Source organism: Electrona antarctica (genome assembly GCF_951216825.1).
Source record: "Electrona antarctica genome assembly, chromosome: 9".
Taxonomy (NCBI): domain Eukaryota; kingdom Metazoa; phylum Chordata; class Actinopteri; order Myctophiformes; family Myctophidae; genus Electrona; species Electrona antarctica.
In genome coordinates, this window is record NC_136790.1 from 21,113,287 (window position 1) to 21,140,768 (window position 27,482).

The 27,482-nt window shown below is 42.9% G+C and overlaps 1 protein-coding gene across 1 annotated transcript in view; it reads right to left on the reverse strand.

Annotated features, from left to right (window-relative positions):
* Positions 1–4,833: 4,833 nt before the first annotated feature.
* The window catches only part of eogt (EGF domain-specific O-linked N-acetylglucosamine (GlcNAc) transferase), a 281,129-nt gene continuing 258,480 nt past the window's right edge, over positions 4,834–27,482 (reverse strand). The window contains exons 7-16 of the mRNA XM_079510866.1: positions 20,330–20,436; positions 17,362–17,465; positions 16,693–16,785; positions 15,618–15,689; positions 13,734–13,820; positions 11,741–11,809; positions 11,289–11,350; positions 9,098–9,217; positions 7,431–7,533; positions 4,834–5,730 (exon numbers count right to left, since the gene is read on the reverse strand). Of these exons, the coding sequence (XP_079366992.1) occupies positions 5,584–5,730; positions 7,431–7,533; positions 9,098–9,217; positions 11,289–11,350; positions 11,741–11,809; positions 13,734–13,820; positions 15,618–15,689; positions 16,693–16,785; positions 17,362–17,465; positions 20,330–20,436 (964 nt within the window). The 3' untranslated portion in view covers positions 4,834–5,583. The remainder of the gene's footprint in view (positions 5,731–7,430; positions 7,534–9,097; positions 9,218–11,288; positions 11,351–11,740; positions 11,810–13,733; positions 13,821–15,617; positions 15,690–16,692; positions 16,786–17,361; positions 17,466–20,329; positions 20,437–27,482) is intronic.

The window sequence follows — 27,482 nt, forward strand, 5'->3', positions numbered from 1 at the left end:
TGCTACTACTCAAGAGGCGAAATGTGTCATGGGGCGACTTAATGAAACTAGGCTATTTGGTTTAATTCTCACAATGAATATCGGTGGAGCATGACAGCTCTGCCTCTCACAGAAAGACCCACACGACACAGCCCTTGAGTCGCGTCTCATTTCGATTCATGCGTGGTGTTGCACTGCCATCCAGTGGCCGTAATGCGTCATTGTCAACTAAAGAGTTGGGTTTTTGAGGTCACTCAGATTTATTATGGTGACAGTAAAAGCTGAACTAGTGCCCTTTTGCCGAGAGCCCTTTCCCTCCTCAGGCCCAAGCTCACTAAAATAATGAAAGCCACAGCAAAGACCTGTCTGGCATCAGCAAGAACTGGGCGGACAGGGGCTCCAGTTCTTTTCTCTTTATTTTTTTACCCACCTTCAAGGTCACACTTCAAAAGATGATTGATTAAAATCATGACGAATCAAATCCCATGATGCCCAATATGGTAAAAAAGAGAATCAGAGTCATGCGTTAGCACTTTTGAATTATTTATTTTCTTTCTGTATAGAAAATGATCCACACACTGACACACACATCTTGTAAAACACTGCCACAAACACAGCCCAAATCGGCTCAACTTTGTTCCACACATAAATAAAACATCAACTGGACGAGAAAGCCACAAAACAAGAGAATGATCTTCTTATCTCTCAAAAAGCACTCTCAAGCAGGGCATTCAGACGGCATGCAATTTGTGCTCATTCCCTTTATTTGAAGTTTAGTACAAAAACAACAGCAGATGTTCAAATAGGTAACAGTTGCTATAGCAGCACCCTCAGCAGTAGTTATTAAGCCTGTACTGAGAGCATCCCCACTCAACGATGAACATTCTCTCCTAAACCAGATACAGTATATATATACCTGTAGCCTATACTTTAGTAGAGAAACGTATGGCTTTTATAGAAAGCTCATACACTCATAAATGTAGTGGACACTTCCCGCTTGAGTATACTCTGTTGGCGAAAGGGCCTTTCTGTGTGGAGTTTGCATGTTCTCCCCGTGTCCCCTATAGGGTAGGTACCCTCACAAAAACATGCAGTAATCCTGGTCTCTAAACTGCCTCCCCCTGGCCAGCTGGGGCACCTGATGGAGGGGAAAGGAACTGGTCGGAATAACGTGTTCCTTCCACGCGCGGCATCCGGCCGGGGAAATTCCCCCCTGTCAGGTGAAAAGAAGCAGCTTGGACTCCTCATGCATAGAAGGAAGCATGAGGTCAGTCCGCTGCTCCCCCAGGTTGGCAGAGGAAGTGTAGCGCCCAGGATTAGATTAGATAATTTACACATGGGTGAAAAAAATGGGTTGCAAAATCGTGGGATAAAAATTTTAAGAAAAAAAATAAGAAGAGTATACTTTGTTTGTTGTCAATATGAAGAGGTGTGTTGGACCCTGTACTTTTGGTGATGTTTTCTTGGTCTTTTCTGTTTTAGTTTTGTATAGCGGTTGTGTTTCGGGACATGGTGTTGAGTGGGGGGTTCTGAATGTTAAATGTCACAAAAATAAGGTTCTGTCTGAACAGAATCGATTCTGACGCATGATGTACTGTGGCTTCAACCTAATAAATTGCATACAAAAAACATTGATTTTGCTGTGCTGCTCCCCATGTCAGAAGATATCTAAACCAGTGGTTCCCAACCTCCCAACCTGGGCCCAGATCTTTACGATCTGGGCCCACTCGGCCCCCCATCTGGAGGGCCCACTCGGCCCCCCATCTGGAGGGCCCACTCGGTCCCCCATCTGGAGGGCCCACTCGGCCCCCCATCTGGAGGGCCGCATACATTTTCAGAGAATGTTTATCTGAATGATTAATCAACCAATTGTCAATATAGGACCAATGGAACTAATGCAGTGTATTTTAAGTTCCTATTCATCAAAACAACATTTTCAATGTCACAATAAAAACAACACTTGCAATGTTTTAAAGAAAGAAATGCCATGCCTTTTTATATTCATGTTAAATGCCAATTATTTGGGGGGCCCCCAAATAACTCCACGTACAATATCCTCGCGGCCCACCAGTGGTTGGGAATCGCAGATCTAAACAAATAGTATCACAATTACAGTGAAGTGACAATGTAAGGACTTTTAAGACAAAATACCATTACTGTATCAAAAGTAATGAGCAACCTATATTATAAAAACTGGTCAAACATTGGCCAAATTACCTCCCCCTGGCCAGCTGGGCGCCTGATGGAGGGGAAAGGAACTGGTCGGAATAACGTCCGGCCGGGGAACCTCCCCCGTCAGGTGAAAAGGAATCATGAGGCCAGTCCGCTGCCCCCTCAGGTTGGCAGAGGAAGTGTAGTGCCCAGCAATACATTAGATAATAGACACTGGGTGAAAAAATGGGTTGCAAAATCGTGGGATAAACAAATATATATATATATATATATTGGCCAAATTGTCAAATAAAAGAAAGAGGCAACAATTGTGAAAATAGCAGATCGGCTGTTTTCACAATATTTATCTGTGGAACCGAGTCAAACAAAATTGCGTGCCTCAACTCCTACAATCCAAGTGCTTGTCAGGGCGGGGGGATTCAAATATGATTATTTTGGGGGGTCCCCAGTTCAAAATGATTATTTTGGGGGTGTCACAGCTTGAAAAGGTTGATTTTTAGTTTCAGTGTTTCAACCCAACCAGTCAAGGCAGTTGGCATTCCCCTTGCCACCGTCACCTATGCTTAACTGTTGACTGTCTCTGTGTAAAATGCCACGAGAAAACTTTGATTTGGAGATATACAAATAGAATGGACTGGAGCTGTTTTGAAAATAACAAAAGAACAGTGGATGTGAGACGACGTGCTATGCTGAATTTAGTCTCCTGTGAGCTTGTAGATTGGCTAAACCATTCTGTGCTTGAAGTGCCCATGGTAGCTGTGCCAAGAAACGCTGGGCGCATTGAGTGCTGAAGCACGATACTTGGGCGATGGGAAGAGGAGCATCCAAGAAATGCACGGCAAACAGGCTGCTGCCAGCCCAAAAAAAGGACACGGCCCCTATAGGCTATACATACTTTGTTTGCCTTGTCTACATTGTTATTGTCTTATTATGACTTCATGATGTTCTTGCATTTTGAGCAAAACAAATTTCTACATGTCCTACATACTGGTGATGAGCTGTGAATGACAAGGGGATTCCTCACTTTATTCCATGGTTCGTCAGACAGAAGGTTTGTTTTCGTCCCTCCGGACTTCATCACATCAGTGTCGGATTTGGAAAGTCTACCAGGTGTTAGTTTGTCACGCGCGCTTGTGTAAAAGGAATATCGCCATAACTGTGTTGTGTCAAAGATACAGACACATAAGTGCACACATGCATGACGCATGTACAGTTGGAGGCCATCGATATTGTCCTTTTCTTTTTGCTGAGGTTTGCGTGATCTGCGCAAAAGGACAGTTAACCCATTTTGGGCGGGAACCCCTTTTGGTGTTTTAAACATTATGTTATAATTTAGCTATTGAAAAATAACAGATCTACAAGCTCATAGCGCGCCACCGAGTGGCGCGCTACGAGCTTGTAGGTCTGCTATTTTTGAAAAATCGTGAAAATATTTATTTCAGAAAACTGGAGGATTTAGAAGGATTTTTTAAAATTTTGAGGTCAGGCCTAAATGGGTCAAATGATAAGGGACAATATCGGTGGCACCCAACTGTACACGCATGCCGCATGTACACGCATGTATGCACACAGCTACACATTAGATGTCCATCAGAAGCACGTTTGGGAGAGATAAGTCTCTATATATTCATGTTCCCATCTAAATGTTGTGCAATCCTAAGCAAATTTCCAATCAATGTGTGTTTCCATCAACTGCTGTTTAATGAGGCCTGAAATGGCCATAGGTCCCCGGCACCATTTCCAATTTCAATCACTAGGGCAGTGACAAACGAACCAAAAGGGTCTGCTTTAGTTTTCGAATTACCCCTACCGGAGGTGGGACAAACACATTTTCCTCATCTCTAAGGCCTCCCACACATGAAATGGATTCTTGTATAGAAATATTTCACTGCTAAAGTGGTGAAATTGTCTTGATATACCGTATATTGTTATACACCACCAAACTAAAAAATGAAGCCTGGCCGTCTGGGGGTTGAGGCATATAAACTCATACATATTCACAACGAAGCTCCGAGAGGTTTAAAACTGGGCATACGTGAAGCCAGGACATCCCTCTACATTCTACAAATATCAATGAATGAATGTCATAGTCTGAATGGAAATAGGATATATAGTAATTTCTTCAGTAGGTGGAAATGTAAATCTATGTAGAATGTTGTCTTTACTTTGACTTTTACATTGATTGTCAAAGAAATAAATAGCACGCTTGTTGGAAAGGTGCGGTTCTACTGAATCCAGCAATACCAATTGTGTAGCTTTCTAGATAGCTTGCATGCTCCTAGAGTTATGTCACTAAACGCACAAGGTGTCCAATAGACACTTCACTTTAACCACCACATAGGTATTTTCTTTATACAATAATCAATTTCATGAATGGGAGGCATAAGAGATGAGGAAAAACAATGTTTTACACCCTTCATCTCATCTTCTTTAACCACGTTTTTCCACCTGATCCAAGCGTGAGAACCTTTTTATGATATTTGTAGGTGTTTCTGTTTTCTTCATATTCCAGGTTTCAGGCTCAGATGGAGAATTTGCAACAAGTGGATATAAATAAAACAAATAATGACATTTATCATATTAAAGCTACAATCTGTCCGTTTTCTGTCCGTTGTCAACCTCTACCAAGGGAGAGAGGTAACTGCAATGATGTCTGAACTACAATAAAGACGGCAGCGCATCTCCAAAAAGCTGCAAGCTTCAAATACCTTTATTCAACCATTCGGTGTCCAATCCGACACCAGGATTGAAATAACCCTAACCCAATGGAAGAGTAGGGAGACCACCTCCAACCACTGCAGATGTACTCGTTATGTCCTATTAAAATATACCATAGAGATTGTAAAATAAAATGAATAATAACGGCTTTAAGATTCGTGGCATGCATGATTAGAACCCCTCCCACCGAACGTGACTGTCTAAGAACCGCATTTAAGCTGACACTCATCATCGGTGACATGTGACAAGGCGTACAGCAGGATATGGGGCTCTTGTTTGACAAGGAGCCCTAACAGCTGCTCATTAGCTAACTTTGTCAGTGTGGAATGAAGTCGACAATGGAGGTAATGAAAGGATGCGGGATGCATCTTTTCCCTCTCGAGACGCCCCATCCTTTTACTGTCGTGGCGCTAATGGAACCAGTGGAGGAGGATCTTCAAACATAAGCCATTTGCCATATTGCTTTCAGTCGTCCCGGCTTATCATCACAACAGTGTGGGAGAAGAGACAGTAGAGAGACGGAGGGAGACAGGAGCGCTGGAGCCCCGTGGACAGCTATGTAAACATTTAGAACGAATACAACTTAAAACGGTACTCCGCTGCTGCTTCATCTTCTCCATCACAGAATGTTTTCTCAGAGCTGTCTGGCATTTCAGTCGGGAGCTTCTGTGAAGCCACACATCAGGCCTCTTTTTCCCCCCCACACACATGGCTCTACAACTCATCGCGGACGGGTCGGAGCCGCCACTCGGGGTGGCTTGTGACGTAGTCGGCCGCCTCCATCACCACGCGCATGAACTCCTCCACCTCAAAGGAGTAGTTGGTGAACTTGGGGTGGTCCCCCAGGGTGGGGTGGTGTCCCTGTGAAATAGGGACAGGAGCATAAAGTGAACTTGAAATCTAGGATAAACAAAACAACAATAACTGTAGACTCTGTGTGAAGGCAGGAACAGGAAGAAGGCATCAAGGTCCGTCTCAATTAGGTTTTAGTGCAGGGTTTTGACACAAGTCCAGGGGTGCCGCAGAATACTTTAATAATCTTTTGGGAATCTATCATTATCACTTACGTTTAACCACTGTACTTGGTGTGTTCTTTTTACATCTCTTTGCCAAAACGATCTACAATGAAAGCTTGTAGATCTGCTATTCTTGGCTATTTTTTGGTTCCACGGTCCACCCAGAATAGGAATGCTGGGTGTATAATGTATAATGTTATTTTCAATCTGCCCTAAATGGAAACTAATATACTCTCTTGAGATTGGGGTTCCTCGGCCAAATACATATCATTTTGGGGGTCCCTGACATGAAAACATTGAGAACCACACAGACATAGAAACAGGTTTTTCAGAAAACTGTTAGGATTTAGAAAACATTTGTAGAATCGGCCCTCAGGGGTTAAAGACACCAAAACAGCTGAATCAACTGTTTAAAATATAATTTCTCCACTCCAGCCCACAGACACGGGCGAAGCAACAAACATCGATACCCTCCCCACCCAACTTCCCTCAGAACACAGCCAGTTGCGTTCGTACAGACCCTCTGCAGAGCTGGATGCACTGTGGTGGACTCAAAAACATTACTACACTACTGTACTGGAAAGGTACTTTACCCCTACGAAAGAAAAAACAAGTTCAAGTCTAATTTATTTTCAAGTACCTCCACAGGAAAAAAGGACGTAGCTTTTTGAAGGACAGTGTCTAATCAGGCAGAGAGGCAGCAGCCAGCTGCCTTCCACTCTGTGCTGTCAGCTGGTCGGCTCAGCGTTTGATCTCTAACAATGTCTGTGTGTTGTTGTTTGTGTTTGCATCAAGTAAAAAATAGGAAGTCTTTTCACAATTGCACATGCTCACGCGCGCGTGCGTGTGTGTGCGTGCGTGTATGTGTGCGCGTTGTGTGTATTAGAAAATCATCTTAGAGTTAAATCAACACTGATTTGTGTGTAACCTGTACTGTGTGTATATTTGTGTGGGCTATGTAAGCATACGTACTGTCAGTGTGCATGTTTGTGTATGAAGCATGTACGTACATACTGTGTGCATGTGTGTAACCTACATAAGTAGTGATGGAAAGTAACACGTGTGCATGTTGGTGTGTAACCACTATGCACTGTGTGCATGTTTGCAGAACTAATAAAATAATAAATATAAAATAATATAATAAATAATAATAAAAGAGTCGGTGCTAATTAAGCAATATCACACGAGAGGAACGAGCCGGAACGGCGAGTTCCGTAGGCAGCGCAGAAGTGCATTAATGAACGGTAAAGCACACCCTCGAGTTACAAAAACAAACACGTTGACTGAATTTCATTAAAACTAAGATATTCGCAAAAAAACAAAAACATTTTTTTTTAATGACAGATGTAGCCACCAAGAAACTCGCTAGCATAGCAACCCAGTCGGCTGCGCTCTGGGAGAGCAGCTGATTTTTATGTTTTGATTAGGTGTTCCATCATGCTTGTTTAAAGCACGGCTAGATGGCTGTTTCAACCAAGCCGATTGCTTCCTGGAAACGACCTGTTGTATAATGGTGTATCATTGGCACGGCAGACCACCACCTACCTTGTCTTGTGGGACCACTTTGTCCATTTTCTGCCAAGTCACGTATCGGACGCCCCGCAGCCGAGCCAGATCTCGATAGCAGCTCTCATCCTGACAATTATATCTGGGAGAGACAGCAGACACTTTTATCAATCTCTCTCCTCATCTCGTCTCGCTGTCTCTACTCTCTACTGTCTCATTCTGCACGCGTACATTTTCTCTTTTTCACTCTCACGCACGTGCACATGCACGCATAACTAATAATAATAATAATTCGGCCATAACTCAAACCCGAACCCCTAAATCTAAAAATGTATAATCCTAATGCCAGTTGAAATGAAGAAAATGCCAGCACTCATTGTATGTCTTTTTGATATGAATTTATTTACCTCTGACGTTGATAACGAACGTGTTTCGGCCTGTGTGGCCTTCGTCAGCGTTATGACAAGATAACTGGACGTGAGGTCTTTATATATGTGAGATACAATCAACAGTAATTAAAGACAGGTGTCCTTGCCTCTTACACAGTATCAAAGACTAATTATAGTACCAAGACAGGATAAACAATCATATGAGTATAAATAGATATAGTAAAATATGAATACATCACAATGAGCTATCATACTGAATATGGGGCCTGCCCCTAAAGTGCCTGGGAAGTTAATAGACAAAACAGACAATGCTAAACTCACACCTTGAGTCTATGCTTTTTACACTCATTAGAAATGTATAAAGACAATAAATATGGAAAACATTAAATATATATATAAAGAAGAGAGACCATTGGAATCCAGACCACTCATATCTGTTCTCATTGTAGAACTTCTAAACCATATAATAATGGAATTTGGAATGCCCAATTGTATAAACCAATGTGGCTGGCTAAAGCTAAACTCTAAAGGAAGCAGCCCAATAAAAGCTCCTCATTAAGACCTTTAGGATGCTCTGTCTGGAGTGTGTGAATCCAATAGGCCTCCCTTTGGAGTAACGCCCTGTCCTTATCACCCCCTCTTTTTAGGGGGTTCAATCCCCTAATCCCCCCTCTAATCCTAATCCCAACCTGAATCTTTTCCAAATTCTAAACCTATCTCTAAATCATTAGATACTGTAGATTTTTTAAATCGTAAAATAACCGTTGTCCTCACAATGTCCATTTCTCAAGTTCTAATGCATTTGTCCTCACAAGTAATACAAACACACACGCCACACACTATGCATGCATGCACGCATACACACAAACACACATCGTTCAGGTCCAACTGCTTACTTGCGCGCGCGCGCACACACACACACACACACACACACACACACACACACACACACACACACACACACACACACACACACACACACACACACACACACACACACACACACAAACACACACACACACACACACACACACACACACACACACACACACACACACACACACACACACACACACACATATATGCACTCCACCCAAGGACGCCAGCCAGGTGTGATGAATTCCTAGTTAATTGGGCAGTATTTCACAGTCAAGTGGCTGAGAACAGCATGCTAGGCCATTTCGCTCTCTGTTTCACACAATAATACAAAGAGAGAGAGAGAGAGAGACGCACGCACGCACGCACGCACACACGCACGCACGCACACACACACACACACACACACACACACACACACAGAATGGAGGTGTCGCTCACAGTTCAAAAATGACGGCCCAATCAGGAAGGAAGAGGAGATGCGTGAGGCCTGCCCCGTGCATCCCGATGAAGATGTCCGAGTTGTGGGTGATCTTCAGCTGCTCCAAGAATGGGACGTACCTGAACCAGACAATGGAAGCACTTACACTGAAGTAAAAGTACCAATAACACAATGTAGAAATACTCTGAAATATACGGTAAGTCTGATATAAAAAAAGTATTCACATTCATCAATTATACATAAGTACTGAAAGCAAAAGTATTCATTTAGCAGAATGTCCTATTTCACAAGTTTCCAAATCGTACAATAAATGCACAGAATCTATATACATGTACGTACTGTACCAGTGCGTCTGTAATCCACGTATCTTGAGAACCAATGACCGACTTCAAATTCGACATACACGTTCCACACGACGACCAGAGGGAGTGCCGTGCCTGGCTTTGAGTTGGTCGGTTCGGCGGTTGTCCAGATTAAGAACCGCCACAAAAGGCTCTGGCAGTGGCCCTAATGAGCCAATTGATTTCGACGCCGGCCACTGTGCTCCCTCTGGTCGTGTGCAATGTGAGTGGTAAATCTGAAGTCAGTCTTCGGTCAGTGGAACGGCTGTCGAGATACATGGATTACAGTACATACATATACATATGCATGTACAGAAATCCGGTCCATTTATTGTTAGAAGATAGTTTGTTGATTACTTTTGCTGTATAGCCTAGTAGTCAAAAAGGGAACCCGGACATGTTGAGTACACCAAGGTTTTATGTTAGAAATGTTTAGTATGGGTCCCCAGCATGTAGAAACTGCCGGATGCTAACTTGCATATGTTGAGCAATTTTCATAATTGGCATAATATGTGACCATACCATTAACAACCTATAGAAGGCAAAATATTCAAAATTTCATCATGCTTTATCTAGCATGTGATGTGTCAAACTAGGGGTTTTTCATGATGCTGAATCCATTCCAAGCATTAGTTTTGCAAAAAAACACTCATTGGGCTTAAAACGGCCATGCCCACTTGCCCAAATGTGCTGACATCATCAATTTGTGATGACGGCATTGGCCGTTTTTAGCCCAATGAGTGTTTTTTTGCAAAGCTAATGCTTGGAATGGATTCAGCATCATGAAAACCCCCTAGTTTGACATGTCACATGCTACATAAAGCATGATGACATTTTTAATATTTTGCCTTCTATAGGTTGTAATTGGTATGGTCACATATTATGCCAATTATGAAAATTGCTCAACATATGCAAGTTAGCATCCGGCAGTTTATACATGCTGGGGACCCATACTAAACATTTCCAACATAAAACCTTGGTGTACTCAACATGTCCGGGTTCACAATGGGGCTCTATGGGCTGGCTAATGGTCTTTTTCTATTTATTTCTTTTGGGAGGGGGGGGTATTACAAAGGTCTTAAAAGTCCGTAAATTGTTACTTCACTGTCATCTGGGGACCCCCCCCCATATGGGGTCCCGCCCCACAGGTTGAACACTGGCCTAGGCAATGTGTGACCATACCCTCAGGTATTTGACCAGTTAACAATCTCATGTACCCAACTCAGGGTGCACACGCTCATCCGACACACCAAAAGTCCGACATGCGCAAATCACCCGTTGCTCCCGACATGCGTTGGTCCGACATGCATCGTAGCGCTTAGTGTTTGGGGTATAGGGCGTCGGACAAATTAATGTCAGACTGTGTAGCATGTCGGAACTTATGCATGTACCCAACAAACTCCCACCCTCTCGCCGCTGTGACGTCCTCCTAACAAGCGCTGACCAAAGTTGAGCAAAAATAATTGAACCAAAATAACATACCCACTGTACCTTCGACAGGCAGCCTCTGTAGACATTTTTAAAGCACAGCTCAAGACCCACTTCTACACTCTTGCTTTTAATTGATCTTTGAATTTTTTGTTATTCATGTCCTCACTGTATTGCATTACTGCTCTTTTTTTTGTAATGTTTATGCCTTGCTTTTCTTTTCTTTTTTTCTCCATTGCTCTGTAAAGCACTTTGAGCTGCATTTCATGTCATGGAAGGTGCTATACAAATACAGTTTTATTATTATTATTATTACAATTTAGGCTTTTAGCAACTTCAAAGGCTTTGTGTGGTTCATAGTGGTCCCCTCATCGTGCCACCTCAGCGATCTGTGCTGTCAGAATGCAGCCTTTTAACTCACTTGTATTTGTAGTCCACCACATTGACCTCCAGTAAAGGCACGGTCTTGAGGGCGTTCACCATCTGTAATCAACGACAGCGACACATCTCTTCTGATCAATGAGAGGACAAACCAACATGGACGTCCAGCCATACACATCACAAGGGCCCCTCCTTTTTTATCCCACCCCCACTGTTTATGGCAAATAAGAGTTTAAACGGGCACTTAAGAGAGGAGGGCAGTAAATCAATGTTCGGAAGAAGGGGCGGAAGGCTGGAGAGGACGAACTGAGAGAGATGGCAAGAGAAAGACACTGCTCTAAAGGGAAGGAATACAGATGAGAAGGGTGGAAAGGGTGAGAGATGGAAGAAGAAGAGAGATGGAGGGAATCCCATGAGATGGGAGAGACTCACAGAGAGAGACAGGACAGCATGGAGAAAATGAGCGAAATATAGAGATGGAAAGAGACTCACCTCCACTTGGTTTAATATTCTTCTGTATTCCGTGCTGCGAGCAAGCAGGGTGACACGAACACGCCCCTCCTGAAAACAGCAATGTGCCCAATAATCAATCAGCCAAGGACAAGAGGAGATGGCTGGCAAAATGCCACGCTCCTTCACAACAATTGCAAAAGTTCTCCGACACCTTGCCAGGCAGAGAGATGACTTGTTCACCCACTTTAACCCACATTCAATGGGAATTTCAATTTAAAACATTTCTGGGGTCATCTTCACGTCTACTCTTGTGTGCACCCCAGAGAGTTTAAGTTGATTGATTCAATATTTTTGATATTTGATATTCATTTGATCAGACATGCCCCCTCCAATATAAGCCAATTCAACGCCCAACTCCTTTTGAATTGGAAAGTGATTAGTCCATGTTGGCATGTGTTTGCACACAAACACATGCGCTATAAGACACACGCGTTTGTGTCACATGGAACTAAACAATAAGGATCACATGCTACACTATACGCAAACTATCAATTTTCAAACCATTCCTCACAGAATCACCCATCTGACAAATTACTTCAGTAAAAGCTGTGAGCATAATACATTCAACAAAGATCTAATTTCACCCCCCATTTTACTACTACTAATAAAAGTATTGAAGAGTTGCCACGTTGTGATTCGGGCATAATATGAAGGGAAGGCGATAGGGAGAGTTGAACAAAGGACAATGGAAGAGAGGAACCGTGCGAGTGTGTGTGTTTGGCTGTGTGGCATTAATCTAGCGATGAAAAGAGGGTCAGGGCCAGGAAGACCTCTCATTCATTCAGCTGCCCGCCCGCTATCGCTAGCAGCCCTGCATCTGTAGCCGGAGAGCCTCTTAGCATATATCCAGCGAGGGCCATGAATACCCAATGAGCTGCTCCATAGGATGAGGAGAAGTTATCGGGCTTCGCCGGTCATAAATATACGGTCGAGCAATTGGAGTGCTGCGCCATAAAAAACATACATACTGTACACCTGTGATGCGTGCTATAGACCCGAGAGTTGCAGATAGAGGTGTGTGGAGGAGATGAACAGTGGTGTACAGTATGTATGTGTGTATATATATGTGCCTGTACGCTTTTCCGTTTACTGCCTGTCAGTAATTCACGTCAGTGCCCTGCCATACTACCCCCCCCTTCCCGTCTGGTCTGTGAACCGAGAACTCCTAAGTCTGTGCTAGATATCAGCTCATAAAATATCTGCTCCCCATCTCTTCATTTCATGCATATGGGCTTGCAGTCGTTACTGTTACAGGTATGGAGCCACAATGAGCTTGCCTGATGCATAATACATGTATTAAACGTACACCAAATCTGTGCAGGTTGGCCATGGCATCTCCTTGCCAGCCCATGGGGCAGCAGAAGATGCTGCAGAAGCAACAGAGCTCATCCGGCATGTAGTAAACTACCACAGCCAGTGCCATCCAATGGAGCCCAAAAGCTAGTTCTCACCATTTGAACCCTCTGTTACGACGCGTTATGAGCTTTTAGATGAGCCTAGATTGAAAATAAAATTGTACAAAATGCCCTACATGTCATAGTCTTTGACCACTTGCATTAACCACTTGAACCCTAGCACCCCTATTCTGAAGAGAACTTTAGCCAACAATAATGCATAGAGGGAACAGATCAAGTACAGAGTGGTTAAATGTCGGAAAAGGTGGTTAAATGTCTGAAAATACGCATTAAAATGTCGCTGTCAAACACGTCTATGAAGCTATCTATGAAAGCTATGAAAATGTTTAATCTGCAACACGATTTTATACAATCTACTGTATAAGTGGGGGTCCTGCTTCATCTCTCTCTCAGCTAAGGGGTCCTCCTCGGCCTGAAAAACGTCTACTGGTCTAGTTGTCAGTGTCTAGGATTTGCCCCCCTCACTGGGGTCGGCCTGGGTTTGATTCCCCGGCCAGGGAGAAATGTAATCATGGAGTATTGAGCTGTACTAAGAAGCAACAGATTGTTCCTCTTACCTTTGGTCCCCTCTGTGGGATGTTGAGGCGATGGAGGACATGCTGGGAGAAAGCCCTGAACATCCCCTCACTGTAACACTCTGAGATCTGCCATCAGCACACCACACAAAAAGGTTATACGCGCACGCACGCGCACACGCACACGCGCACACGCACACACACACCTCTGACTGCATTGGATTCTTCGTTCTTCTCTAATATATATTGGTTTGCTTCTAACTTTATATATAAAGGATTCCATTTTCTTTGTTTCATGGTTGTCTGTACAGTTCTTTTGTAGGTAGACCACAATGGAAATAACTTTCGGCTTTTTTCGATCCGATTTCGTTTTCTAAATGGTGACATTGTTGTGATTTCTTTTTCAAACTGCCAATAAAAGTATTCTATTCTGGTCCAATTCACCATCCATCTATCCATCCATTCATGGTGAGCAACAGTTCCAGCAGACAGCTCCAGATTCCCCTTTCTCGGGTCACATTAGCCATTTGATCCTGGGTGGATCCCGAGGCATTCCAATGGCAACATGGAGATATAAACCCCCCATCTTGTACTTGGTCTGCACCCCCTAGGGAAGCGGCCAAGTGTTCATTTCGTCGACTAAAACTATGGCGAAAAATGTTCGTTGACTACTTTTTTTCACTGATCAAAACGAAATCAAAACTAAATCAAAACTAAGCTATGACTAAAACTAAGACTAAATATATTGACAATTTTGTTAGGGAGGGAGTGGAGAAAAGATCCAGTAGAACTACAAGATAAGTCATTAGATTTTTGGTTGCGCTCGGGTGTTGCACTCTGAAAATAGCAGATCTACAAGTTCACCGTGATGCGTTGTGAGCTTGTAGAGTTTCAGCATGCAGCCAGGTGTAAAATCTGCCATTAGGACGCCATCAAGGCTTGCCAAAATACATTTTGTTGAAAAATCAACTGGAGATTTTGTCGACTAAAAACCAACATATAAATAAAGTAAAGTGGTTTAAATGAGTGATGCCAAGTTAACTATTTTTGCTGGGGACGCACTCAAGGACCCCTGGGGGTCTCCCGGACCCCCACTTTGAGAACCAATGATTTAGAACATTGTTAAACACACCGTATTGATGTCGGACATGAAGAAATGCACGTGGCAAAATAAATCAGTTCAATCAGAATGTGAATCTCGCAAATATGTGATGGGAAACTGTCAATAGCAAACATTATATGCCATGAAAGAGCATCGCACCAGGTGTGTGACTCTCTCGCATGCTGCGACCTCAAACACGAGCACATGAATATAAACATGACATGAGCAGTAGGGGCAAACAAAAGCGTCAGATATGAAGCTAACCTATCAATATTTCACACCTCAAGGCTGGAGCCCTGGGTCTCTGCACACATTTACATGATACCATCTTTACACAAATCCCCTTGGAATAATCATCTAAATAACATAAGCGCCGCCCGGGCTGTGGAAAGCGTCACATAAATATTTGACCAAATTGCATGTTTAGGGGCAGACCATAAACATGTAATTTATCCATGAAACCTGTTTCTGCGTGCAGGAAACAAAGGGCCAAGGAATACAGGGGACTGACACATGGGATGAAAACAAATATATGAATAAGGAGATAGCATATACAAATGTGGGTAGGGATTAAAGAGCTGGACACAGAAAATATGATGTTTGAGGATATCCATGTATAATGCACCACACGCACGCACGCACGCACGCACGCACGCACGCACGCACGCACGCACGCACGCACGCACGCACGCACGCACGCACGCACACACACACACACACACACACACACACACACACACACACACACACACACACACACACACACACACACACACACACACACACACACACACACACACACACACACACACACTGTAACTTACCAGAGGAGTGTTGTAATACAGTCCATATCTCATCCTCGGGAGGAGGGAGAAGAAGGCGTCTTTGAAACACACCTAGCCATAGATGATGAATAAGTTCAATGTACAAACATCAGGGATTTTAAATAGTTTTACAAAGCTCAACAGGTAGATTCCCAAACTGCTTAACCCATTAAGACCAGAGGCCAATATTGCGGACTCACATTTCGTTGATTACATCCAATTACATTAACAGTCAGGAATATACAGTGTGGTTTTAACCCATTCATAGACTTGAGGCCGACAGGTCCAAGTCCACTAATAAGCTCCTTTTTTTTAACAGCAAAAGTAATTCAATTTCAATCAATAAAGACTGGCCTAAACAAAGTTCCAAGAATAGGAAACGGAAATGAACACTTGAAAACTTGAGAAACAACGACTTAAAATGGTATGACAGCTCTCCGCTGATGTTATCCCGGACCCTGGCTAGCCTCAGGCCAAACTGAACCCCCTTCATGTGTAGCATGCATGCTTTTGAAAGGGTCCCTTTCAATCAACACTGATAGGCAGGCAAGGTGTGATCAATTGGCTAATTTGGGCCCTGTCCAGAGCCCGGGCAGAGGCTTTTGTGCTGGGTCTGGACAACAGTGTATCCCACCGACTCAAGGTCGGGCCCTGCACTCCCTGTGGTGGTGTGGAACACGTGTGTCAAATTCGAAGTCGGTGGGGTGAACGGTTCTCGAGTTACGTGGATTACACACGTACATACAGTACACAGAGACGTGGTGCATTTATAGATAGATAGATAGATAGATAGATAGATAGATACAGTAGATAGATAGATAGATAGATAGATAGATAGATAGATAGATAGATAGATAGATAGATAGATAGATAGATAGATAGATAGATAGATAGATAGATAGATAGATAGATGTTTAAAACCCTTTCAGTCCTTGCGTGTTGTGTGTGGGTGTGTATACACAAGGTATAACAATGAATAGATACAGGTCTAAATGGGATTTATTACAGCTCTCCTTTTTTTCTTTTGTTTTAATTTCCAACCAAAATCACTTTAACAGTCAGGCAGCATACATACTCTCTTAGAGTCGTAGGTCTTCAGGTGAATGATGTCATAGTCTGAGAAGGCCCTCCACGTCTCACTGAACAGATCTCCGTAACCATAGAAACTCTTCAGATGTGAGAGAAGAACACATACACAACAAATATCATATGGCAAAAATACAATAATATATATTTGAACCACATGAACCCTAGCATTCTTATGCTGGGTATCAAGTAGGAGTAGGACCACAATGGAAACAAGTCCTCAGGACGTTTTTAAGTTATGCAAGTAATGCATGATTGAGTAGAGAGACATTTAAAGATGACACTTCATAAGACTTCCTGGAAATTCACCACACCTTTATCATATCGCTGCTGTTTTCTTCCCCCTGCAAATTAACGCCCTACTGGATCATACTACAGTGTCACACAAAAGCATCAAAAGTAGCAGATTCACAAGCTCCAAACGTGGCTGGAAGTGACACATTTTGAGCTTGTAGATCTGTTACTTTTGCTGTTTTTGAATTTGAATCGTGAAAAGTAACCGTTTTGGACATCAGGGGGTTTCCACGCGACATAGACGATATTCAGAGCCATGCTAGAGTGCATCCTGTGCATCCAGGTTATGCATGATTGTTTCTCTTCAGTTTTGCCTCCATATGAATCAAGTTATCACAGTAGCACTGCATCCTCAAGTACCCACCGTGTCCCACATGAGGATGTTGATGTCTGAGCTGAAGGAGTTGTTGATGTGCTGGGAGATGTACAGGTTGACAAAATCACAGAAGTGGTGGTACATGTTCACCCCTGTCAAAAGACATGCAGAATCACTTTGACACATTTTTATTCTACAGTCACGCCTCAAAGGTATTAACCTTATTCCTGGCCACGCCAGGAATAACAGTTGAACAAAGTTTGGCGGAGCCTGGTGGTGGCTGCTGCTAGCACACACCATAAGCACACACGTGCCCCGCCGAATACCAGATGAAACGCCCCAAGAAGAACGGTCACCCCTACCGTCCGGTACGGTCGCCCCAAAGCCCGACGAAGTCACCCTAAAATCTCCAGCGATGTCGCCCCAAAAGGTTTGGACAAGTCGCCCCATAAAACCGTTGTATTTTCGAGGTAACAGAGATTTTTACCTGTACTTTTAAACAGAGAGAGATTTTTCCCTGTACTTTTAAACAGAGAGAGATTTTTCCCTGTACTTTTAAACAGAGAGAGATTTTTACCTGTACTTTTAAACAGAGAGAGATTTTTCCCTGTACTTTTAAACAGAGTGAGATTTTTACCTGTACTTTTAAACAGAGAGAGATTTTTACCTGTACTTTTAAACAGAGAGAGATTTTTACCTGTGCTTTTAAACAGAGAGATTTTTACCTGTGCTTTTAAACAGAGAGAGATTTTTACCTGTGCTTTTAAACAGAGAGATTTTTACCTGTACTTTTGAACAGAGAGAGATTTTTACCTGTGCTTTTAAACAGAGAGATTTTTACCTGTGCTTTTAAACAGAGAGAGATTTTTACCTGTGCTTTTAAACAGAGAGATTTTTACCTGTGCTTTTAAACAGAGAGAGATTTTTACCTGTGCTTTTAAACAGAGAGATTTTTACCTGTACTTTTGAACAGAGAGAGAGAGAGAGAGAGCAGAGAGAGAGATTTTTACCTGTAGGGGAGAGCCGCCACGGTTGTAACGCGTCATGGTTGTAACATGCACGTTATCTCTTGATTGGTCAATGCCATCATGACGCCATAGTATATGTGGGCTACAATTTTTTTCTTTGATGTTGGTGAATAAAAATCCACATGGATGTCTTCATGCTTATGTTCTTCATTAGTTTGCATCGTGTTTAGACGGAATGCACGTTCATTCTGGTCTGTAGCAACGCCAAAGAAAAACTTGCAAAAGTGGGTCAATTGTAACACACGCCTATCCATTAAATACCATTATAAGTCATATTTCCATATTTTACATATTGGCAAATATTATATGTTCAGTCAGTTGTCTTTCATTACAGAGTGTATTCTAATTAGTTTAGGGTTGTATAACATTGTACAACTCAATCAATCAAACGTTTGTTTAATCAATGTATTTTCCCATTGAACTGACTCAAACGCCCAAACTGGTACACCCGGTACTATTTCATATTTCCCTTATGTTTGATACATTTTCGTATCACATCCATGGTATGAAAACAATGTTAAGGAGTTGCTTCAATGAAATATAATTGCTTTAAGCTGAAAACGATATGTTTAATGGTGTTTTTTAGCGTTGTTACATTTATCACGCATGCCGTTACAATTAATCCGATATGCGCAGCAAATGTAACACTGGAACAGCGTCCACGTTCGGTTTAATAACTCCCGACCTGTTTTATCAATTGGGGAAAAGAAAGTGGTTTATGGTAGCAGACATGTGTAGGTCAGTTGCCTGAAAATATTACATATGTAGATAAACGGATCTCTGAGTAAAAAAATGAAACGTGCAAAGTGTTACAACCGTGGCGGCTCTCCCCTACTATATTTTTACCTGTACTTTGAGATTTTTACCTGTACTTTTGAACGGAGAGAGAGAGAGAGAGCGAGAGAGAGAGAGCGAGAGAGAGAGAGAACTTTACCTGTACTTTGGGGGCTAGACAGAGAGGAGGTGAAGTGTCTCTAGCTACATATAGTGAGAGTGGAGGGGGCCCAAGGGGGGTCATTAGCCCCTTTGTTTGAGTGTGCTGGGTCGTTACTACAACAACAACAACAGATCAACTGTAGGAATGTAGGAATGTTTCTACAGTTTATGTTCTTGCATGCAGACATTGGGGCTAAGCTAAGTTGTTATTCATCATTCAGTAACCAGTAATAGGCTAATATATTTCTCATCATTACTTTATCCAGTAACGAACGAGTAGTGTAAGCTATTATACTCTGCCAATATAATACACAACATTACACATTACACAAAACATTTCATTTAAAAGGTCGGGAGATTGCGGCAGCTTTATTTTATAGCCTTTTTTATATAATAACACTGATCACCTGATACAAACACAGGATTTAACACTGATCACCTGACACAAACACAGGATTTGTAACAGAAGAACGGTCACCCCTACCGCCCGGTACAGTCGCCCCAAAGCCCGGCGAAGTCTTTAGTTCAATGTTTGTTTTGTAAATGCCATTGACAATGAAGGGAAAATTTACGTCATAATGTACCTCATTACGTCCATATTGTCTCTTTATTGTTAATGGCGTTTAATATTTGTGTTGGCACCGTTTGTTTTACATCACCATTACATCACCTAATCAACATGAGTTAGACTTTAATATATTAGCGCCCCTCACTTCACACAGGTGTGATTTTGAATTTGTTATTTGAATGAACCTAAGGATCATAAAAAACTTTTGCAATTTCTTTTGGGTCAAATTTTAGATTCACTGGCCAATATGCTCCCCAAAGGATATATAATGAATTGCAGCTTGGTTAAAAGCACTCAGAAGAACCTTCGGTGCTCGAAGGTTATTTTTTTGTTTCATTAAAACGATAGTTTGGAGGTCCGCTCAAAAATCCCTGCCGAAGCTTGAATCCTATAAAAAACAGGGCAATACAGCCTTAGAGTGGTGTATACCTACATATGTTATCGATTAGCTGAACGTGAGAGCCACTGAATTGTCTTTCCTTACCAGCATCCAGTTTCATGAAAACAGTGGGTTTGTCGATGATAAGGTCACAGTGTTTGTCTTCTGAAGGATGGAAGTCCAGCTCTGTATACATCTGTAGTTCAGCATACCTGCATAGAATCAAACATTTCACATGTTTATTTTTTGAGGCTGCGTGTGTCTCTATGTCTCTAGAAATGTCTGTCTGTTTGGGGTGACCTACCTTCAAGTGGCGCTTGAAGGTAATACGTATTGGTGTGGGGTTACAGGTGCATGATGAGAAGCTGAGTTTTTAGTGTAACAGCAATGTCAATATTTTTCTTATTATTTTTGTATTATAATTACATTTTATTTTCTAATGTTTTGTTTTTGTTTTTTTTGTTTTTTTGGCATTGACCCAGATGTCGAGAATTCTATTAAGTCAAGAACTGTGCTTGACTCCAAAGGCACCGCCACATTAAGTTTTTTTATGTTCCCCATAATGAATGGCCATCCCCATAATCCTCATAAAAAACAAATGTCCTGGAAAGGCAGAACTGTGTGCAAAGCAGTACGCTTAAGTAGCCCTGTGATAGTGGTATATTTAAAGTTGTATTATTCTTTAAATCAACAATTGCTGTCTTTATTTGCTTTCAAGTCAAGTAGGTCTAGAGCGGCCTACATTCTACCATCCACTGTCTGAACTTTGTAGGTACTGGCTGACACAGTCAAAGGTGTAGCAGAGTCATATCGCAAGTACATCGAGTCACTACTCTGATTTTCAAGTCACCAAAGTTTCCGTGAGAATGACTGGTCATAATAGAGATAAAAACAGCTGTGATGACCGAGTGGTTAAGGTGTTGGACTTGAAATCCAATGGGTTTTCCCCGCGCTGGTTCGAACCCTGCTCACAGCGTACTACGGCTCTCTTTAGATATAGGACATCACATAGTCTGTATTTTGCTGTCTTTATTTGCTTTTCAAGTCAAGTAGGTCCTCAGTCTACAGCGGCCTACATTCTACCATCCACTGTCTGAACTTTGTAGGTACTGGCTGACAGAGTCAAAGGTGTAGCAGAGTCATAACACAACTCCTGATTATTACTTCCTAAGTCAGACTTGAGTCAAAGTTTCTACAGCTGTGAGATTGGTTAGTTATCTGGTCTCTAAACAGCTGTGATGGCCGAGTGGTTAAGGCGTTGGACTCGAAATCCAATGGGGTCTCCCCGCGCAGGTTCGAACCCTGCTCACAGCGTACTTCTGGTCCTTTACACCTGTAGGATATGCACATACTCTGAGCTTCACTTGCGTGAAAGTTTGTGCGTGGATGTCACAGCACCACATTCGAACAAATGACCTTTCATGTCTCAACTGACTACGTTCCTATGGGTGGAGGTCACAGCACCAAACTCGTTAGCACTAGAAATTCAAACAATGTTGCTTTCAAGTCTAGCATCAGGTGGAGACTTTAAGCTTTATCTCACAGTAGAAGTTACACCAGAACTCAAGATTTTCACAACATATTTCTGTCCCGAGTATAAGACCAAAGTTTCTGCGAGAATGACTGGTCATAATAGAGACAAAGGCAGCTGTGTTGACCGAGTGGTTAAGGTGTTGGACTTGAAATCCAATGGGGTTTCCCCGCGCAGGTTCGAACCCTGCTCACAGAGTACTACGGCTCTCTTTAGATATAGGACATCACATAGTCTGTGTTTTGCTGTCTTTATTTGCTTTTCAAGTCAAGTAGGTCCTAAGTCTACAGCGGCCTACATTCTACCATCCAATGTCTGAACTTTGTAGTTACTGGCTGACAGAGTCAAAGGTGTAGCAGAGTCATAACACAACTCCTGATTATTACTTCCTAAGTCAGACTTGAGTCAAAGTTTCTCCAGCTGTGAGATTGGTTAGTTATCTGGTCTCTAAACAGCTGTGATGGCCGAGTGGTTAAGGCGTTGGACTCGAAATCCAATGGGGTCTCCCCGCGCAGGTTCGAACCCTGCTCACAGCGTACTTCTGGTCCTTTACACCTGTAGGATATGCACATACTCTGAGCTTCACTTGCGTGAAAGTTTGTGCGTGGATGTCACAGCACCACATAAGAAAAAATGACCTTTCATGTCTCAACTGACTACGTTCCTATGGGTGGAGGTCACAGCACCAAACTCGTTAGCACTAGAAATTCAAACAATGTTGCTTTCAAGTCTAGCATCAGGTGGAGACTTTAAGCTTTATCTCACAGTAGAAGTTACACCAGAACTCAAGATTTTCACAACATATTTCTGTCCCGAGTATAAGACCAAAGTTTCTGCGAGAATGACTGGTCATAATAGAGACAAAGGCAGCTGTGATGACCGAGTGGTTAAGGTGTTGGACTTGAAATCCAATGGGGTTTCCCCGCGCAGGTTCGAACCCTGCTCACAGCGTAGAAAATGTGACATCACATATAGTCTGACTCTTGCTGGTCTTTATTTGATTTCAAGTCAAGTACGATCCTCATCAATGCGCTACATGCCTACCATCCACCGTCCAAGCTTTGTAGGTACTGGCTGACACAGTCAAAGGTGTAGCAGAGTCATATCGCAAGTACATCGAGTCAATACTCCTGATTTTCAAGTCACCAAAGTTTACGTGAGAATGACTGGTCATAATAGAAATAAAAACAGCTGTGATGACCGAGTGGTTAAGGTGTTGTACTTGAAATCCAATGGGGTTTCCCCGCGCAGGTTCGAACCCTGCTCACAGCGTACTACGGCTCTCTTTAGATATAGGACATCACATAGTCTGTGTTTTGCTGTCTTTATTTGCTTTTCAAGTCAAGTAGGTCCTCAGTCTACAGCGGCCTACATTCTACCATCCACTCTCTGAACTTTGTAGGTACTGGCTGACAGAGTCAAAGGTGTAGCAGAGTCATAACACAACTCCTGATTATTACTTCCTGTCAGACTCGAGTCAAAGTTTCTCCAGCTGTGAGATTGGTTAGTTATCTGGTCTCTAAACAGCTGTGATGGCCGAGTGGTTAAGGCGTTGGACTCGAAATCCAATGGGGTCTCCCCGCGCAGGTTCGAACCCTGCTCACAGCGTACTTCTGGTCCGTTACACCTGTAGGATATGCACATACTCTGAGCTTCCATTGCGTGAAAGTTTGTTTGTGGATATCACAGCACCACATTCGAACAAATGACCTTTCATGTCTCAACTGACTACGTTCCTATGGGTGGAGGTCACAGCACCAAACTCGTTAGCACTAGAAATTCAAACAATGTTGCTTTCAAGTCTAGCATCAGGTGGAGACTTTAAGCTTTATCTCACAGTAGAAGTTACACCAGAACTCAAGATTTTCACAACTTATTTCTGTCCCGAGTATAAGACCAAAGTTTCTGCGAGAATGACTGGTCATAATAGAGACAAAGGCAGCTGTGATGACCGAGTGATTAAGGTGTTGGACTTGAAATCCAATGGGGTTTCCCCGCACAGGTTCGAACCCTGCTCACAGCGTAGTAAATGTGACATCACATGTAGTCTGTCTCTTGCTGGTCTTTATTTGATTTCAAGTCAAGTACGATCCTCATCAATGCGCTACATGCCTACCATCCACCGTCCAAGCTTTGTAGGTACTGGCTGACACAGTCAAAGGTGTAGCAGAGTCATATCGCAAGTACATCGAGTCACTACTCCTGATTTTCAAGTCACCAAAGTTTCCGTGAGAATGACTGGTCATAATAGAGATAAAAACAGCTGTGATGACCGAGTGGTTAAGGTGTTGGACTTGAAATCCAATGGGGTTTCCCCGCGCAGGTTCGAACCCTGCTCACAGCGTACTACGGCTCTCTTTAGATATAGGACATCACATAGTCTGTGTTTTGCTGTCTTTATTTGCTTTTCAAGTCAAGTAGGTCCTAAGTCTACAGCCGCCTACATTCTACCATCCAATGTCTGAACTTTGTAGGTACTGGCTGACAGAGTCAAAGGTGTAGCAGAGTCATAACACAACTCCTGATTATTACTTCCTAAGTCAGACTTGAGTCAAAGTTTCTCCAGCTGTGAGATTGGTTAGTTATCTGGTCTCTAAACAGCTGTGATGGCCGAGTGGTTAAGGCGTTGGACTGGAAATCCAATGGTGTCTCCCCGCGCAGGTTCGAACCCTGCTCACAGCGTACTTCTGGTCCTTTACACCTGTAGGATATGCACATACTCTGAGCTTCCCTTGCGTGAAAGTTTGTGCGTGGATGTCACAGCACCACATTCGAACAAATGACCTTTCATGTCTCAACTGACTACGTTCCTATGGGTGGAGGTCACAGCACCAAACTCGTTAGCACTAGAAATTCAAACAATGTTCCTTTCAAGTCTAGCATCAGGTGGAGACTTTAAGCTTTATCTCACAGTAGAAGTTACACCAGAACTCAAGATTTTCACAACATATTTCTGTCCCGAGTATAAGACCAAAGTTTCTGCGAGAATGACTGGTCATAATAGAGACAAAGGCAGCTGTGATGACCGAGTGGTTAAGGTGTTGGACTTGAAATCCAATGGGGTTTCCCCGCGCAGGTTCGAACCCTGCTCACAGCGTAGAAAATGTGACATCACATATAGTCTGACTCTTGCTGGTCTTTATTTGATTTCAAGTCAAGTACGATCCTCATCAATGCGCTACATGCCTACCATCCACCGTCCAAGCTTTGTAGGTACTGGCTGACACAGTCAAAGGTGTAGCAGAGTCATATCGCAAGTACATCGAGTCAATACTCCTGATTTTCAAGTCACCAAAGTTTCCGTGAGAATGACTGGTCATAATAGAAATAAAAACAGCTGTGATGACCGAGTGGTTAAGGTGTTGGACTTGAAATCCAATGGGGTTTCCCCGCGCAGGTTCGAACCCTGCTCACAGCGTACTATGGCTCTCTTTAGATATAGGACATCACATAGTCTGTGTTTTGCTGTCTTTATTTGCTTTTCAAGTCAAGTAGGTCCTCAGTCTACAGCGGCCTACATTCTACCATCCACTCTCTGAACTTTGTCGGTACTGGCTGACAGAGTCAAAGGTGTAGCAGAGTCATAACACAACTCCTGATTATTACTTCCTGTCAGAATCGAGTCAAAGTTTCTCCAGCTGTGAGATTGGTTAGTTATTTGGTCTCTAAACAGCTGTGATGGCCGAGTGGTTAAGGCGTTGGACTCGAAATCCAATGGGGTCTCCCCGCGCAGATTCGAACCCTGCTCACAGCGTACTTCTGGTCATTTACACCTGTAGGATATGCACATACTCTGAGCTTCCATTGCGTGAAAGTTTGTTTGTGGATATCACAGCACCACATTCGAACAAATGACCTTTCATGTCTCAACTGACTACGTTCCTATGGGTGGAGGTCACAGCACCAAACTCGTTAGCACTAGAAATTCAAACAATGTTGCTTTCAAGTCTAGCATCAGGTGGAGACTTTAAGCTTTATCTCACAGTAGAAGTTACACCAGAACTCAAGATTTTCACAACTTATTTCTGTCCCGAGTATAAGACCAAAGTTTCTGCGAGAATGACTGGTCATAATAGAGACAAAGGCAGCTGTGATGACCGAGTGATTAAGGTGTTGGACTTGAAATCCAATGGGGTTTCCCCGCACAGGTTCGAACCCTGCTCACAGCGTAGTAAATGTGACATCACATGTAGTCTGTCTCTTGCTGGTCTTTATTTGATTTCAAGTCAAGTACGATCCTCATCAATGCGCTACATGCCTACCATCCACCGTCCAAGCTTTGTAGGTACTGGCTGACACAGTCAAAGGTGTAGCAGAGTCATATCGCAAGTACATCGAGTCACTACTCCAGATTTTCAAGTCACCAAAGTTTCCTTGAGAATGACTGGTCATAATAGAGATAAAAACAGCTGTGATGACCGAGTGGTTAAGGTGTTGGACTTGAAATCCAATGGGGTTTCCCCGCGCAGGTTCGAACCCTGCTCACAGCGTACTACGGCTCTCTTTAGATATAGGACATCACATAGTCTGTGTTTTGCTGTCTTTATTTGCTTTTCAAGTCAAGTAGGTCCTAAGTCTACAGCCGCCTACATTCTACCATCCAATGTCTGAACTTTGTAGGTACTGGCTGACAGAGTCAAAGGTGTAGCAGAGTCATAACACAACTCCTGATTATTACTTCCTAAGTCAGACTTGAGTCAAAGTTTCTCCAGCTGTGAGATTGGTTAGTTATCTGGTCTCTAAACAGCTGTGATGGCCGAGTGGTTAAGGCGTTGGACTGGAAATCCAATGGTGTCTCCCCGCGCAGGTTCGAACCCTGCTCACAGCGTACTTCTGGTCCTTTACACCTGTAGGATATGCACATACTCTGAGCTTCCCTTGCGTGAAAGTTTGTGTGTGTATGTCACAGCACCACATTCGAACAAATGACCTTTCATGTCTCAACTGACTACGTTCCTTTGGGTGGAGGTCACAGCACCAAACTCGTTAGCACTAGAAATTCAAACAATGTTGCTTTCAAGTCTAGCATCAGGTGGAGACTTTAAGCTTTATCTCACAGTAGAAGTTACACCAGAACTCAAGATTTTCACAACATATTTCTGTCCCGAGTATAAGACCAAAGTTTCTGCGAGAATGACTGGTCATAATAGAGACAAATGCAGCTGTGATGACCGAGTGGTTAAGGTGTTGGACTTGAAATCCAATGGCGTTTCCCTGCGCAGGTTCGAACCCTGCTCACAGCGTAGAAAATGTGACATCACATATAGTCTAACTCTTGCTGGTCTTTATTTGATTTCAAGTCAAGTACGATCCTCATCAATGCGCTACATGCCTACCATCCACCGTTCAAGCTTTGTAGGTACTGGCTGACACAGTCAAAGGTGTAGCAGAGTCATATCGCAAGTACATCGAGTCAATACTCCTGATTTTCAAGTCACCAAAGTTTCCGTGAGAATGACTGGTCATAATAGAAATAAGAACAGCTGTGATGACAGAGTGGTTAAGGTGTTGGACTTGAAATGCAATGGGGTTTCCCCGCGCAGGTTCGAACCCTGCTCACAGCGTACTACGGCTCTCTTTAGATATAGGACATCACATAGTCTGTGTTTTGCTGTCTTTATTTGCTTTTCAAGTCAAGTAGGTCCTCAGTCTACAGCGGCCTACATTCTACCATCCACTCTCTGAACTTTGTAGGTACTGGCTGACAGAGTCAAAGGTGTAGCAGAG